We start from the raw sequence: 16653 nt of genomic DNA, 5'->3' as shown, positions 1-16653 counted from the left end.
TCATCGATTTGTGGAAACACTGGTTGCTGTTTTGTACTTTTAGCCCTATTGCAATAAACCATGTGAGCACAAAACTGACTGTTCATTCTGACTTGGCTGTGAAACATGTTCAGCCAACCTAAAGCAAGTCCAGTTGGTTCTTCTTTTCTCTTCTTGATAATACTATACTCGACACAAGAAGTGTATTCGGCACAGAGATTACAATGTCATATTCTACATAAAGATTATAATGTATTAAAACAGAATTGTTATATTCTACTTGGATTATGTATTTAACACAGATTATTTTATAATCTACAGATTATTAAAAACATGTTATTCTACACAAATGATAGTGTAGTAAAGATAATTACTGAAATTATAATGTATTAGATTATATCGCAGTCTACACAGACATGTATTCTGCATAGATATTTTATATTCTACAGAGAGATAATTAAACAGATTATAACATCATAGTCTACACCTAAATTATGTTATGCACAGATTAAAATGTTATATTCTTCATAGGGATTATAATATATTAAACAGATTATAACACGACAGTGGACAGTGACACTGAGAGATTAGAACTGGTAACTGCGCGCTGGGCGGGGCCAGTCGACCTCGTGTGACGTCAGAGGGCTCGGTTCTGGTGGCGGAGCCGCTGGTTGTTTCCTCCCCAGTTAAACACAAACCCCCCAGACGAAACCAGACCCCTATCGATGTGGACACTTGAATCCAGGCTGATCCAGGATCAGCTGTGGTTCCTGACGCCCGTTAAGTTGCTTAAAGAAACCCCGAGAAACGCTGGTGTGAACGGCGGAGGGACTTCCGGAGAGCAGCCGGACAGGGAGACTCGTTCCTTTGAAGACTGATCCAAAGCGCCGGCATGTAGCTCCTACCTGCTCAGGTACCGAACGAACCGGCTCGAATCCGATCTGTGACTTGTTGTGTGAGCTTCGTGTTAGCTTTGTTTGACGCTACGGCTGGAAGAGGAAATCTGATCTCCGGTCGGTTTGTGTGAGACCTGCGGTGTTAAACTGGAATGAACTCCAGACAGAGCGATTTAAAAAGCGTCAAACAAAGACAAGAGTAGAAAACGAACTACTTTTTATTGATTTTGTTGAATTATTCTATAAATACTCCTTGATTGGCTTTCCAAAGTGGATGTGTTTGTGTTGAATGAAAATATCAGCTACTAGTTTGTTCCTTATTAACTTTTCCTAACGTCTCTATTTGATCACGCAAACATATATTATGATAAACACATCAGAAAACCCTTATAATCAGTGTGAGTAATCCTTCCCCCTATGGACTGGTACAATCTGAGAAGCTGTAGCCTAATCGATCCAGATCTGTGCAGTGTCACTAAAAAAACTTGCTCTACTTAGAAATGCACATCAATTGGAAAAAGCTTTTTTCCACATTTGAAAAATAACTTGTTTTGATGCTTAATATATATTTTTTTTAACATTGCTTAATGACATACAGTATAAATAAAACTTGTTCACATTAACAACAAGGCAGAAAATCCTTAATTTCCCTTTTGGGATAATATCAGATTATAAAATTTAAAAAATTAAAAATATATAAAAACAACAACATTTTACAACATACTATTTCCCACAGTTTCTAGTTATGTTAAACTGAGTTTCTTGGCTGTAGATTCACATTCATCACAAGCATATGAAAAATCATTTGGCAAGAATAAGTGTAAGTAAAGATGTCAAATTTCTGTTCTAATCACCTCAGTCTGACTCTACACTTGAATGTTTGTCGTTTGTTGTCAGTTTTTCCCATTAAACCTCCGAGAAATTCACTCCTAACCTTTATTCTAATGGGAATCACTCATAAAGAGCCACGTCTCTATATTTTTATAGTTTTTGTTCCTGCACCCATTGCGTCTCTAAACCTCCGTGAACCACATCCAATCCCTCAGTGTTACAGCAGGACATGAAGCTGCTGAGCACCACAGTCCCGCTGTGAATTCTGGTAGTAGTATTAGTGTTTTTGATCAGGCAGCAGCAGATGTTCCAGTCAGTGTTGTCACATCAAACACACGTTAATCTGTGTATTGTGCCTAAACTGACTTTTCTTTAGTCAAACTTTACCTCCAGACTGGAAGTATTCTCCAGTTTGATACTGGGTGACCCCTCCTGACCCCTACGTCCTCTTTACCACATTACTTTGATCACCGGCAGTCTCATAATAAAGCCACACGTCATGTGTTCTTTCATTGCTAAATCAAAGCATGAAGCGTCAAATCCCCTTTAGGGATAGGTTTATTTGAGGTGAAGGATTTATTCCATTCAATGGTTTGATGGGAAATCTTCAGTCTGTTGTGTATGTGTGTGTGTGTGTGGGGGGGGGGCATGAAAACTTGCTGTTCTAAATGCTGCCAGCCTTTCCTCCATCCAGATCCATCTGCACAGCCCAAACAGGCTGCAATGGAGTGCCTGCATGGGGGCTGTAAAGCATTTAAAGGTGACAGATGTATGACAGATGTGAGAGTCATACTGAGTAAGGTCAAATGAGCCAGCTCAGCTAGCAGCGGAAAATCAGTTTGGAAACATTCCATCAAAATAAAATAAATGCATAAAGTTGTTAAAGCTGCTGTGCACCAAGGACATTTTAAAGAAACTTCCACCTTCCGTCTAATTCTGTTCACATCTCTTCAGGGGATTGTATCTATAGCACAATTGATGACGGTAATGGTGAATGTCACTTTTGATGATCTGATAGACGGTGCGTATGTCCGTCATGAAGAAACGAGTCGCCAAGGCGCCGCAGGAGGAGGAGACGTTGTGCTGCTGTGAGTACGTGAACAGACAGGGACAACGCAGCCATGTGGCTGCCTGCTTCTGCGACTGCGAAGACCTGGATGATGCCTGTGACAGGTGAGGGTGTTTAAACGCAGTATGTCTGGGCCTCTGAGTATTAGGTGTTGAATGAATTTACCAACTGAAAAATAAATGAATAAGAGGAAATAAATGTTGAGCGTTGAATCGAAGCCTTGTATACTTTTGGAACAAATGCTTTTTGCAAACTCTTGACAGGTTTCTGAAGAGGGACCCTCAGAAACCTGACTCTCTATCAAAGGTGGCCGAAGTCTTTAAAGATCGAATTCGTGTGCCGTGGTTCTGGGGCGGAGCCAGAAAGGTGGACCTGTCCATCATCCCTCCTCTTATCCTCCTTCCTGTCCTTCTGCACATCGCCGCTCTCCACTTCCTGCTCGGCATTGTGGTCCTGACGGCTCTGCCGGGCCTGGTGCTGTGGTACTACTATGTTACTCACCGCAAGAAGGGACGGACGCTCTTCTTCCTCAGCCTCGCCCTCTTCTCCTTGGGATACACGTACTACCTGTTCATCACGGAGCTCGTTCCCAGCGGGGACGTTAGCAACATCCAGGTAGCGGTGGTGACCGCAGGGGTCATACTCACTCTGGTAGCTCTCGTCTTCACCAAGAGAGAACCTGGTATTGTGCGGCCAAACCCAGAGTTAGTCCACAGCACGGTGAAGTACTTCACCCCCCCGGCACACTCTGACCATTTCCTCAACGGGGGGAGACAGGATGTGGCCTTGACGGTGGCCAATCGGGCGGGAGCGTCGGAGCAGATGGAGCTGAAGGAAAGCAGCCAGAGGAACTGGTGTTCGGTGTGTAGGGTGGTGCGACCACCGAGGGCGGGGCACTGTCGGATCTGTGGCGTGTGCGTCCTGCGTCTCGACCACCACTGTGTCTGGTGGGTTCCATTCAAGCGCCTTCCACTGTTTTGTCTTTTTATTTTTTTTACCTCAATAACACATTCAATAAATGGACCCAGCTGTGAGTCCCATTCACTTCCACATGTGTCTGTCTGCATGTGAAGCGTACCCCTCCAGTCTCAGTACAACGTTTTGTCCTCCTGTGTTTGTTTCTGTGTGTCCCCCTCTCTGTTTGTGGCCCGGTAGGATAAACAGCTGCGTGGGGCAGACCAATCATCGCAGCTTCCTGCTTCTGCTCCTCCTCTTCCTGTTGACGTCTCTGTACGGGATCAGCCTGGTGCTGCAGAGGTTGTGTCCCAAACAACACCTGTTCACCGCCCTGCTCTACTGCCCGGGAGTCTACTACCAGTACAGGTAGTGAAAAGACAAGTCATGGTGAAAACTGGTGTCTACTGTTACCCATCGTCCCATCCTACACAAAAAAATAGTTAACCCATACTGTCACCTCTGGTGACTATAAATCCATCACAAATATATATATTTTTTGTATTATCTGTATTTAGGATGCTATCACAGCATCGGCATGTGCTGAACATCTTCCTACCAGGCCTGTCTACAAAGCACAGACATCTGCTGAACTGTAAAAAGACAAACTAATTAACACTTAATACCAAGAATGAACAGTTCTGCATACACGTACACCCACAGAGCAGCGCCAGTGGAAGCGAGGAATGGCAGATGGTCTTTAAGCAGCAATCAGCAAAGCTGTCTTTTAACTGAAGCGTTGTGCAGCACTTTCACAATAAATTACCATAAAATGAAGGCTCAGTGCGTTTGTGTGTGGTTCTCGCACATTGGCCAAAAGCATCCTTTTATTTAAGTATTGAATCAGTTTGAGTGACTTTGGAGTGTTTCCTGTCAAGCTGTTGGAACGAGACTCACAGCATTGAGAGAGTGGATGAACACAGTTTTAATGATGCGCTTTGGCACTGATGAAGGCGTCACACGCTTTAAATAGACTTCTAGAACAATTATCCAAACCTCAGCCTTCTGAACGCAACTTTGACTATCATTTTCTGAAGAGCATTGTTTTTAACTGTGAGATATTTTAGTCTTATATAAAAATATAGATGAGAGTAACAGTCTACCAAATATATTTTGAGTTTTCACTTTGCACTGACTTATTAGTGGTTTTATAATCACATCTGAAGCATGTTTAACACCTCCAGTACAAAACAGGATCATGTTAGAACCTCACTGATGCTTTACATCAGTATTAATTACTTCACAATTAAACATATGTTGGATGTTGTGTGTGTTTTCTGCTTTTAATCTGTCTTCTGTGTTTCTTCCAGCTCAGCCATTTGTTTCACATGTGCGTGGTACAGCAGCATTGTGACGGGGGGGCTGCTGCACCTGCTGGTGGTGCAGCTGATCAATATCAGCTACAACGTGACGGAGCGGGAGGCGTGCACGGCCCTACGAGACAAAACCGCTCGCAGGTCCCACTGGGGCCTCGTCGTGAACACTGGTGTCTACTCTCAAGGTTTCTGGGGCAACTGGGCAGAGTTCATGACAATGGGGCAAGAACAGAACTCTCTGCCTCCGGGCCAGACAGACTTGGTGTAAGAGGATCTAATTCTAATCCCTGATATTATTTAGGAGGTGACTTCATGTCCACAGGATGGCAGCATGGCTCCGTTTACTCTGATTCTTGACTACTGGCCACGAGAGGTGCCTGGACTGATATCACTGTTTTACTGCAGCTTTTTTTTTTATTGCCCTCACTATGACACAGCTATAACATTACATACCCCAATAAAACACATTCATTTCCATTAACGTCACTGCCATCCAGCTTCTCCTCAATTCAGCTGTATCTATTCACAAACCTTTATTCTCTTTCCACTGTTGTCTCATTTCCCTCATCAGTCTCTCAGACAAACCAATATTTCTGCACAGTCCATATTTTCTCCTCTATATTATATTACTTCCTTGAATTGTCCATATGAGGAAAATATGAGAAAACAGGACATTGCTGGGACATTTTCTGCGGAGTAAGTCAGCCCTGCATAAATCAATAGGTGGAGCATCGCTTCAAGGATGGTCACTCTGCACCCTACACCTCCTCCATCATCTACAAACGCTTAACTGCAGTGTTGTGAAATGTGTCCGGTACATTTATCACAGAAAAATAAAACGGCTCAGCACAAGCAATTTCATTGATCTCACCGAAGTTCCTAAAGATCAAATGTCTTCAGTTGTGTTTTCTTGAAGCGAGTTTAATTTATATTAAATGGATTTGAGAATGTATGCCTGGGTTATTTTCATGTTTGTCCAGCGTTTGTTGTGGGTGTGAAGTTAATCTCCTTCAGGGACAGAATCTGCTATAGGCTTCACTTTATAACCGAAGAAATCAGGAAGAACCTCGGCCACTTTCCGTCCCAGCATCTCCCGTCTCGTCTCCTTCATTCTTTCGATGCGAAGTAAAGACGGAATCTGCCTCCAGGCCAGGAAACATCGCCACAGCATCCGTCTGAAGTATGAGCAGATGGAAGAAAGGAGCGAGTGAGCAGCGCAAAACTGAATCAGAGGGACCTGCGAGTTGACAACCCTTAATGAGTTTTCACATTATGTTACTGTGGGCTCACTGACAATGGCAACTGGGCAGCTGGCGGAAATTCACCTGTGGTCATTTAGCTGACCTGATCTGAAAAGTTGAAAATTACTAAGGCTTGTTTTGTGACAATGACAGTGAGATTAAGGCAGCACGGGGCAACAGAAAGCACAATGGGGAAAAAATAAGCCCAATAATAATTAAATCATTAGGTATAATAAAGACCAGTCTGTCTCTCTTGATGCAAAATGCCTCTTTTGTAGGAGAGAATTTTGTAAAACAAATTAAATGACAATCAGAAAAGCTCCCAAGTCAAGTGATGTTTTTATTTTAGGCATTTTTAGTGCGTCAGAGGATGAATCCTAATAGCCCAATGATTGCCCTGACTTCTCATCAAGCTCTCAAGTGAATTAGACTTTTTTGCAAATGGAGTGAATTGTCTCATACTCCATGAGGTGGGTTGGCAGGCAATAGGACTGGGATTCATGGTTCTAAGAGGAATAATCCTAATTAAGGGAAAATGCATCCTAACTAGTGGCTTAAGTGCCATTAAGGGTTTTCACATCAGACTGCACATAATAAACATTAGAAGTAATAAATGACGGCACATGATGGAGATTTTGGCTAATGGCTAAGATGGTTTTGTCTTCTGGGAGATAGTCAAGTTGAAGGATGTCTGTGTAGATTCTCAATTATTGAGGTCATGGTTATCCAAAGCTGTTTAAAATCAATCCAATGGGCCTTAAGAAAGTTTCTTGAAGATGTTTCACCTCTCATCCAAGAGGTGAACTGAAGAATCCTCACTTCATGGATGGGATTTTGGGATTTTTTTCCAGGTGTTTTGAACATTGCTGTCCCAATGGATCCCAATGAGGTGAGAATGCAGGTGACAGTGGAACATGGGGCAATGAATGAACGACTGAATTCTGGAGTATTTCCAGACAAAGGGATGGATCCATACATTTTCTTCTCCTTTGTTTATACAAGATAAGCTTTTTTTTTTAGACCAAATAAAAACGCGTAAGCCACTTTTCATGAAGCTGTTACAGACTGGGGCACATGTCAAAGGAGGAACCATTATATTTTGGAGTAGGATCTATTTTAAACAAAAGCGACACTTGGACCTTGGTGGAGGAATCCACTTTCTTGAGTGTCCCGTATGGTTTAGGCTTTATTCAAATGTACAGGTGGGAAAATAATGGACTGCTAAGCTTTTCACTTTTAATAGATTCAAATTGCACGTTACAGTAGGTAGTTATTGTCACCATCAATTTATCTTTATTGCAAGTAAGTTTTGAATGCCTTAAGTTAATGCAATATTTTCCACGATTTCACAGCATAAATTTTCTTTTTTGTTCAAATCCCAACTGCTCTGCTTTTTCAGCTCTCTGTTCAATCTAATTTGACATGTGGTTGGTCATGTTACTGAGGGAACATATGAGACCGTCACGGGTAACTGACCTGTTATTGTGTTCCTCAGCTTTCTCTTGACGGTCCCAGTCCACTAGCCTCTCCTCGGTCACATGGTCCACCAGCGCCGATAGAAACCTCTTTTGTGTGCGAACGCGATAGAAACGCTCAGCTCTTTCTGCTTGAACCATCCGCCAGTCTTTTAACTGAGACAGACAACACTCATTCAGAGATGGGGACATTTTAATGTCAGTGTATCAATAACCTGAAGTCAAAACAAACTTCCTCTAAAGCTAGGAAATGCTGTTTGTTGGCATTCAACCCATCTTATGTCAGCTGTCTACAGCAGAAGTTTCAACCCTATTCACGGGTTCAAACTTAAACAAGAAAAAAAGTAGAAACTTTCTTTAACGTTAGGTCTGGGTACCTTAAACATAATTGAACGCAGACAGAGCAGGAGATTAGGAGATGCTGTTGCTCTAAGTCACTAGCAGAAGATGGGAAGGCTGCTGCTCTGATTGATTAATCGTGTTTTTGTGTGTGAATGTGCGCTTGTGTATACACACTCTTTTCCAGCAGCTTAAGCTTCTCTGAAGCAGAAAGTGCTGGTACAGTTGGTCCGCATAAGCTTTTTTCTCCGACAGGGACTCTCTTGCTGATTGCTGCCAGCCTAGTGTGCACCTCCTCAGGAGCGAGAGATTGTGGTGGCTCTCAGCCAGCTGGCAGGGATTGAAAAGAAAAGCGCTGATGCACACTGATGAGTGCATTCACACCAAATCACGTGTAGCAAATTGAGACAACGAAGAGGTGACGAATGATGAAATGTCTGCTTTCCAATGAGTCTCGCATTATTGTACAGTAGCTCAATATAGCTCTGAAACACATGCTGTATTTACTATCAGTGTGATTAATGGAGGAACATGTTTATGACTAAATGACGTTGATATTTGCATGTTTTGGAGTGACCAGAGCAGTTCATCAAGTGCGTTAGTTTGGGTTGCCTGAGGATGCACAGCGTGAGATTTGTGGTAAGTTATAGTAATAAAAGCTTCTGAGAAAAGGAATTGCTTAAAAAAGAAATGATTAAACAGGACAAACAGAAAGTCAAAGAAAACTCTTCCAGCAACTGGAATAACAAGTAAGAAATAACGTTAAAATAACATTAATACATCACTATCAGTGATTTAAAGTAGAGGCAGATGACGAGCCAATGGTTCTGCTACCTTTCACAGTATTTGAATTTATCGTTGTTATAACAAAATACCATCGGTTGGTATTTTGAACCTGTACAAGCTGTTCCCACATTTCCTAAATGTTCAATCCTCTTTATGTTATTAAAATTTCAGAGACCAGGCATTTCCTCAAACGGAAAAGAAATTACTAAAGGAACTTCTTAGTATTGAGAGAATGTGGAGCCAGTATGTCCACCCATTGGTCCAAAAGTCATTAAGTATTTCACCGCTTGTAAAGACTTGAATTCTAAAAAGCCTTTGATGGGCACACACTGCCTTTATTTGACTGCATCCAAGCCAGACGGCTGATGCATATGGAGCGAGAGATGTACTTTTTTAATATTCAGGTAGGTCTATAACCAGCTCCCCGTTTATTATTGAAATCAGAGTTGTGTTCGGGGACTTGGGTTAACTTTTGAAGGTCAGAATTCTTCCTTTTAGCTTATTCAAATTCTGTTGCTGGAACATAGTTGATGATGGAAAGCCTAAGGCAGTTTCCCCTTAAAGGACAATATAAAGGGTGCTCCTTCAAGAGAAGGTCAGCATCAGGATTACCCCCTGGAGTCTTAAAATGCTGATTTGGACGATTGAAGCAAGGCTGAACTTGCTGTAAACATTACGTTTATAACTAGAACAGAGTTGATTTACCTGGACGTTGGCTTGTCTGAGCTGAACAAGGCGTTTCCATGGCACCAGACCTCGAAGAAGCAGCAAGTTTCTGTGGTAGTGATAACGAGCCAGCTTCAGGAGCTCCTGTTGTCTCTTCAGCTGCCTCTGTTTTTCCTTTTCCCTCTGCACCAACACAGAAGTCCTGATTGATGCTACTTACCTCCTGCATCGAATCATTTCTTTGTGAACATCCTGAAAAATTAAAGACATCTCACCTCTCTTTCCTGTCGTTTCTCCTCCTTCTTCTTTTCTGCGGCCTTTGACTTTTCCTCCTCCATCTCCTTTTGCCTCTGCTCCTCTGCAGCCTTCAACTCAGCCTAAAAAAACATTTTATTGTTTCAGACAATTAAATCATCCTCCAAACCCTATAACTCCAAACACCTCCTCCATCTCATACCAGTTTTTCTTCTTCCTTCTTTTTCTTGAGTTCCTCAATTTCCTTCCTCCTCTCTGCTCGTTGCTGTGCTCGCACCTCCATGGCTTTAGAAAGGGGGGGCAGGGGTGAGTCGAGAACGAGGTCTCTGGGATATATATGGATTATTGTGTATGTTTTATATTACTACATGGGCTGTTGCTGAGGGAACTGTAAACTTTAAATCATTTTCTCTATAGGTGACTGGTTCACGCAATCTCCCTGACAAAGTGGCCTCATCATGCCGTTGTCATGCATTACGAAGATATAAACCTACTATCTAGGAATAGACTGACCTGTGACGATTGGATGGGGACCAGGTTGTTGTGTGAACGCTTTCCTCTGAGGTTTGGCGTTAACTCTCGGCGCCCTGAAACAACAGCTTGTAACAACTGTTTCAACACATGAACATCTTCCTGCTCCTTATTAGCCACACTTCACTCACACGTCTTCTGAGTTCAACTGGAACGCATGACTTCATTTTACTCACGACAGGTAGAAATTATTTTCAAGGTTGCACAAACTTCTCGACAGGCGTATTGTATAATTGCATAACTTTGTAATTACACAAGAAACGGATGTATCAACTATTACATTTTGGCAGCTCCTCCTGCTTTTGTTCTTTTTAAGCTTTAAAATCCTCCTGCAGCTGATCGGAGTCTTTTACGCTACATTTATGAGTTTTATTTAATTGGAAAGCTATTAATGACTTTCACTTTGATTTACCTCGGCGCAGCTCTTGAAAACATTTATACTACTTTAGACGTTCATTTAAAAAGCAACTGCCTCTTTAAAAAAAAAAAAAAATTCTGTTCATCCATGACAAACCATTGGGCTGTCCGCACAGACAATGGTCTGCCAGATTCTTCTGCCATTAGTCTGCACCGCGAAAGAGAAGTGAGTTGAACTTTGAGGATATTCATCATCTGCAGGACAATTTGGAGCTATTTCTGGACAGAGTTACTAAATCACAATTTCATTGTCCCCGGGGGGTTACGGTGAGAACAGATGACATGCAGCACGTACAACAGTAGCTGCACTGACAGCAGTACAGTATAACTACAATTATAGGAAAACCTCCGTATTGGATCCAAACTGCTACTCATAACCAACATTTTCACATTTACTCTCATCCCAAATGCCTGTTTGTATACATTTTGTTTTTACACTTTATTACTTATCATTATTAATTGACTTATCATTTATCACGTGCTTGTACAACTTCGATTCATTGGGTGAAGATTTTTGTCATAATTTACCAAACCCTTCTGTTGGTATTTCAAACGTGCTGCTTTGAACACATTTCAAGCTTGGGTGGTTTACAATTAGCTCCAGTGCAGTGGTGTTACCTCTGCTCTGTGGGGCCAAAGCTACGGCCCTCTGGTCTGGAGCCTCTGGGTGCTGATAGCTGAGTGAGCGGTGTGCTTTTCTTCAGTTCCGGCTCCAAGCAAATCACGCTCTGCTGCTGCCTCAGCTGTGCGATTTGCTCTTGCTGCTCCTTCAACAGCTTCCTCTGCTGCGCGATAATCTGCTGCTGCACGACGTGTCTGTTCTCCCATCTGCCACCCTGTGATGAGGCTCCTCTTGGTGGGGTGGAGATACCGCCCTCTCGTCTCTGTCGTACCTCGTGGAGCTCAGCAGGAGTTGGCGCTGTGTGGCGGCGAGTCACCTGCCAGGGCTGAGTGGGAGGGGCCACAGCACCTACAGGGGTCTGGTTCTGATGTAGTGCAGAGGAGTTTGGGGCCAAAGGGCCTGACCCACAGTGATCTCTCTAAGGTAAACAGATATGATGATAGTGTTATGTGTGAATAGATCTGATTATACAAAAAGCTTAAGGGATAACAGATACAGAATTAAGTGCTTCCATTATGTCCTGCAGCTGTTTCTTCCATCTCTCCATCCCTTTTCTGTTCCATCTTATTCCTATGTTGGATCCTTTCCATCTGCTCTATTCATTCCTGACTCTTAAATTTACACCTCTTATTTTTTCCCATTATCCCCTTACTTTTTCCCAAAATTAGTGACGAGCTGAAATTTTAACCCTGATTCCATTTCGAAATGTGATTTTTTTAAATTTGTTTTCAGAGTTCACATTTATTGCTCTGCCCACCTTCTCCATGGCGTCCAGTTGATTAGACTCCACAGGTTGTGCCATTACTGGCTGATGGGTTGGGGTTTCTGTCTCAATGAATATTCCTGCTGATGCAGCTTTAATCAAAGCAGCCATCTTGCGCCGGGTCTCCTGCTGCTGGGCCAAAAGCTGTCGTTGTTCCTTCTCCATCCTGCACCACAGCTGCCACTCATTCACACATCTCCGTAGCAGCCTGTGTCGGTCATTCTCGACAGCCAGCTGGCTTTGTCTGGAGGAGGTAGCAGATGTGACCCTATATTTAACCCGCAATTACTGCTTTGTCAGGATATATAAATAAATGAGTTTCTTACAGAAATACTGTCTTAATTAAAAGTCTTATCTTGAATATAGGTAGTATTTATTATGCATCGTTTGCAGGAGGCAGGATTTACAAAATGATGGGTCGACAGAAGCTTTTAATGTCATTTATTATTTACTCTTGCCTGTTTTCAGTTCGTAGCTCCTGCTCTGTTTTTGCCAACTCTCGCTGATTTCGTCCTGCCCACACGGCTGCTCGCCATACACGCCAAGCACTCAGCTGTCTCTTCCAATCATAAAGGGCCCTGGCCTTACCCATACGTAGCCTTTGGTCCAGCACAACTGAATACCATCCAGAGAAATGCCTCTGGAGACACTAAAACATACACACAAATGCATACAAACATGCATAAGACGCAGAATGTATCAGGCTGCGAAGCCACAGACAAAGTACGAGCACCGACCTTGAGATTATGCATGAGAAGTTTAGATTGAATTTTCCGTTCAATATATAGGCGCTGTAGGTCCTGCCGCTGTGGGTTTGTGGGTAAAGGAGGAGTGGAGTGGAGGCTTCTGGCTACCCTCTGCCCTTCAATTCTCTCCTTTTGCCTGTGGTATAAACACCCACATTAGTCAAAAAGGAAAGAGAAAAATGTGCTGTAGTCCCAAAAACGTGCAGTAAAAAAGGCCTTCTATCAGAATGGAAATGAGAAATTAAACAATACAAACGAATGACCACAGTAAACACTGGAACACTGCAGAATGAGATGTGACAACAGCTTCTAGATGGACTGACATGAAGTTTTTTACATTTACAGATGAACAAGTGACTGTATTGATTTCTTTATTTGATTGGATGACTATCTCTAAACTTGGTGCATGTTTAGAGAGCTCTTTCCTGTCCTGATGAGTAGAAACCTGTCCCTGTCAAGTCATGGAAGGATGTATGACAGTTGTGTAAGGAGTGCAATACTAGTGAATGTTGGCCAGTAGACTTGAAAGAGATGAGAGGGCCGTGTTGTGGTGGATCGGCCTTATAAGACCAGACAACAGTATAAGCACAGCTGTCCTGAGACAGACGCTTGGTCTCATTGACCTGGAATCAACTCTTCTGCGTCGCCGATTTTGCTGATTTGGTCGTATTTAGCAAAGCACTTGAATCAGAAATCAAAGTGGAAGACCGTGGGCATCCAGGCAGACCTCAGAAGATCTGGCAGGACTGAACTGGTAGGGACCCGAGAGCTACCGGGTTAAGGGAAAGTAACACCCTTGACAGAAAGCGCTGGTGTACCGCGGTCCACTAACGCCCAACCTATGGCAGCGGCCAGTGGACGTTTAGCTTCTAGCTTAAAGCACTGCTATGCATTAGCCTCAGTGCTAACCCTACGGCCACAGACTTTTAATCTCCATCATTCCATTTCTTTCACTGCTTATCTTTTGAAGGTTTGTCAAAGGGCTGGGGCCAATCCCAGCTGATATTGTGTGGGAGGCGTGTACACTCTGGACAGGTCTCCAGTTCACAGAAGGGCTCAGATGTACAAAAGAAATATTTGTACTCACATTTGCTCCCATGGGAAATTTAGAGTTACCAATTCCCTCTCTCTGTTTGTTATTGACTGTGGGCGGAAACTTCACTTTAATGGAACTCAGAACCTTCTTGGACAACCTTACCACCCAATTCCCTTTTTTGTGTTTTATTAAATCAAATCTTTCACTCCCTTAATCCTCTCACTTTGTATTGAACAGAGATTTTTTCCCCCTATCTTGTTGTGTTTTAGGGTGTTACAGAGTTATTAAAGTTTTCACTTAATGTGTTTACAACCAAATCTATAACTGTTTATTAATAATAACCTCAGTTATAGAATTATGAATTTAATTTTACTTCCGTAACCGTTACCCCAGGACACGGATGTGATAAAGACAATTCTCTTATCTGTTCTCCACAGGGAAGAAATTTGTTTTGAATGGGGATCTGGATAATCCAGAGATAATTTCTCAATATATTGATCTACCGTACTTAATCTACCAGAGGAAGGAGTAAATTCTCATCAAACTCAGTCAGACATGAGGGTCATTCCAGGTACACTGGACAAAACCCATTCAGCAGAAGCAAGCGCTTCCTGTTGATGCTGTACCTCGGTCGATGCAGCTGCTCATTGCATCTCCTCTCCTCCATGTGGCGACGCAGGCGCACCATTTCCTGTCGTACCATCTCCTCCTCCCTCTGTGCCTCCTGCTTCCTCCTCATCTCCTCCCTTTGCTCTCTCTTCTTCACCTCCAGCCTGGCGTCCCGTAGAACGTCCCTCTCTCTTTGTTGCCTCTGCCTCTCAGCCTCTCGGCGGGCCCTGTTCTCTTGCACCTTCAGTGGGAATCAGTGAGTGTAACTGAGGATGCAACTTGGGCGGCCGTCTTCACAGCTGATATACTTTAGTTTAATCAACCGATTGAAGTCACATCTCTTCAAAGAGATGAGGAATTTGAGTTTCACTTCTCTGACATACCTGTAGGTGACGTGCTTCCATAGTGATGATCGGGTCTCTGAACGTCTTCTTTGTTTGTCCAACATCAAGTACCAGCTCCTCCATCATTCCACAGTCCAACACCTCTTTCTCCATCAGATCTTGGAGAACACTGTTAACAGTGCTGCCCTCTTCTTCCTCGGCCAGATGATGGTACAGATCTAAGAATATAAAGGAAGAATTGCATCACAACAAAAGAATTTTCAAAGGGATTTTGACGTTGAATTTGTTACTTTTTCCATCAACTCCAACTCCTTCACACTTTAAATTACTATTGATATATTTTTAGAGCTCATTATTTTTCGGTATTATCAACAGGAATATGAAATACAAATTAGAAAAGTAAGACCTCTGGTAAACTCTTGGTTTTAGAACATTAACATGTTAAAAAAAAAAATCTATGACTGAATGTGCAGAGAAGAAAACAGTCCTGTCTCACAACTGCAATAATATCCTATGATATTGATGATTTAATGATAACTCTTAACATAAATGCACTGCTCAAGCATCCATTAGTTCATTTTTCACTTCATTTATTAAGATTTTTGATGCCAATAGTTATGACAACGGAAATCTGAGCCGCTGTTAAGTAAAAGAATGAGCGTCAGGTTGAATTCACAATAGTGTTCTTATTAATGGAATGCTGTATACCATGAAAGTTACTGTAGTCCAACCAGTCTGGCTGAACAGTAGTCAACATAGCGGGAGTTCTCCTCTCAGCGGAGCACATCAGGTCATCTTCCTTCTCCATCTCCATCTCCACCCGCAATTTACTGCTGAACCAGTCACTAAGAAGAGCCTGAGCTGCAAGAGGAACCACGCAGATATCACTGCTTAACCGGCTCAACTTTAATCTTGTCTAGAGACTGTGTTATTGTTCTCACGGGCAGACGTACCTTCACTGTAAGCTTCATCATGATCTCTTAGCTGATCGGAGGTCTGCAGTGGAACAGGTACACTGTGGATTCCTACATGACGTTTCTGGTTGTGAGGAAAGATGTTGGATACTGCCAACTCTGAGGCCATCTCCACATGCTTTGGGCAAGGAAGTTATATAGCGTTGACTTTTGTTATCGATCAGATAATAATCCCCAAAGCAAAATCAGCTTAGAGTGATACAATATATAAATATGCTTTATGAAAATTTAAATATAAAATGCATGGCTACATAGCACGAACGTTCTTCTCACCTTCCTCCAGTGATCTATAGCATCCTTCTTCACATGCACCTGTCCATGAAGGAAAATGTTATTGCAATCTGATTCTGTCTGCAAGAACGATAACAACACATTTCAAAATATCTTGATTTCCTGTTCATGAATGCCCAAACAAACCAAGACACCTTGAGCTATGGGTGCTCTGAGGTTTTTATAAACTTACATTATCTCCATACGTTTTACCAGTTCCGGGCATTCTCCATTTATGCAGGTGAGGCTTTTGACTCGAGTATGTCATCACCTGTTTAGCTATAGAATTAACCTTCGAAACTTTCATGTGATGAAAACCACGATAATATTCTCCTGTTCTCCCAAGAGCGTTAGTTACAGAAAATAACTACTTAGAAGTCATATAAAGTCAAGCGTTAAAGAGCCTTCGAAAAAACGCAGGACTCTCACAACAAAACTACCGAATTGATCAGGAATTATGGGTATTGTAGTAAATAAACACTACGTTCGGGTACCACTTGTACCGTCAATGAATTACTGCAGGACTACATGTCC

At 42.5% G+C, this 16653-nt stretch overlaps 2 protein-coding genes across 2 annotated transcripts; one reads left to right on the top strand and one right to left on the bottom strand.

Annotated features, from left to right (window-relative positions):
• Window positions 1-631: 631 nt before the first annotated feature.
• On the top strand, window positions 632-5997 carry zdhhc23b (zinc finger DHHC-type palmitoyltransferase 23b). Its single transcript, XM_068343780.1, has 5 exons — window positions 632-892; window positions 2725-2879; window positions 3039-3722; window positions 3931-4098; window positions 5040-5997. The coding sequence occupies exons 2-5, from the start codon at window positions 2734-2736 to the stop codon at window positions 5311-5313; spliced, it is 1272 nt and encodes a 423-aa protein (XP_068199881.1). The 5' UTR covers window positions 632-892; window positions 2725-2733; the 3' UTR covers window positions 5314-5997.
• Window positions 5649-16560, bottom strand: ccdc191 (coiled-coil domain containing 191). The gene is made up of 17 exons (XM_068343781.1): window positions 16313-16560; window positions 16123-16161; window positions 15829-15967; window positions 15584-15736; window positions 14915-15093; window positions 14549-14772; window positions 12878-13022; window positions 12593-12789; window positions 12135-12378; window positions 11374-11795; window positions 10321-10394; window positions 10010-10092; window positions 9828-9929; window positions 9592-9735; window positions 8278-8430; window positions 7763-7917; window positions 5649-6220 (listed from the first exon to the last, which is right to left on the bottom strand). Exons 1-17 carry the CDS (start codon window positions 16424-16426, stop codon window positions 6046-6048), a joined length of 2742 nt encoding a protein of 913 aa, XP_068199882.1. The 5' UTR covers window positions 16427-16560; the 3' UTR covers window positions 5649-6045.
• Window positions 16561-16653: the final 93 nt, after the last annotated feature.

This window comes from Antennarius striatus, chromosome 20, assembly GCF_040054535.1.
Source record: "Antennarius striatus isolate MH-2024 chromosome 20, ASM4005453v1, whole genome shotgun sequence".
Classification (NCBI taxonomy): domain Eukaryota; kingdom Metazoa; phylum Chordata; class Actinopteri; order Lophiiformes; family Antennariidae; genus Antennarius; species Antennarius striatus.
The sequence above is the reverse complement of the archived record's forward strand: the minus strand, read 5'-3'. Positions and strand labels throughout refer to the sequence as shown.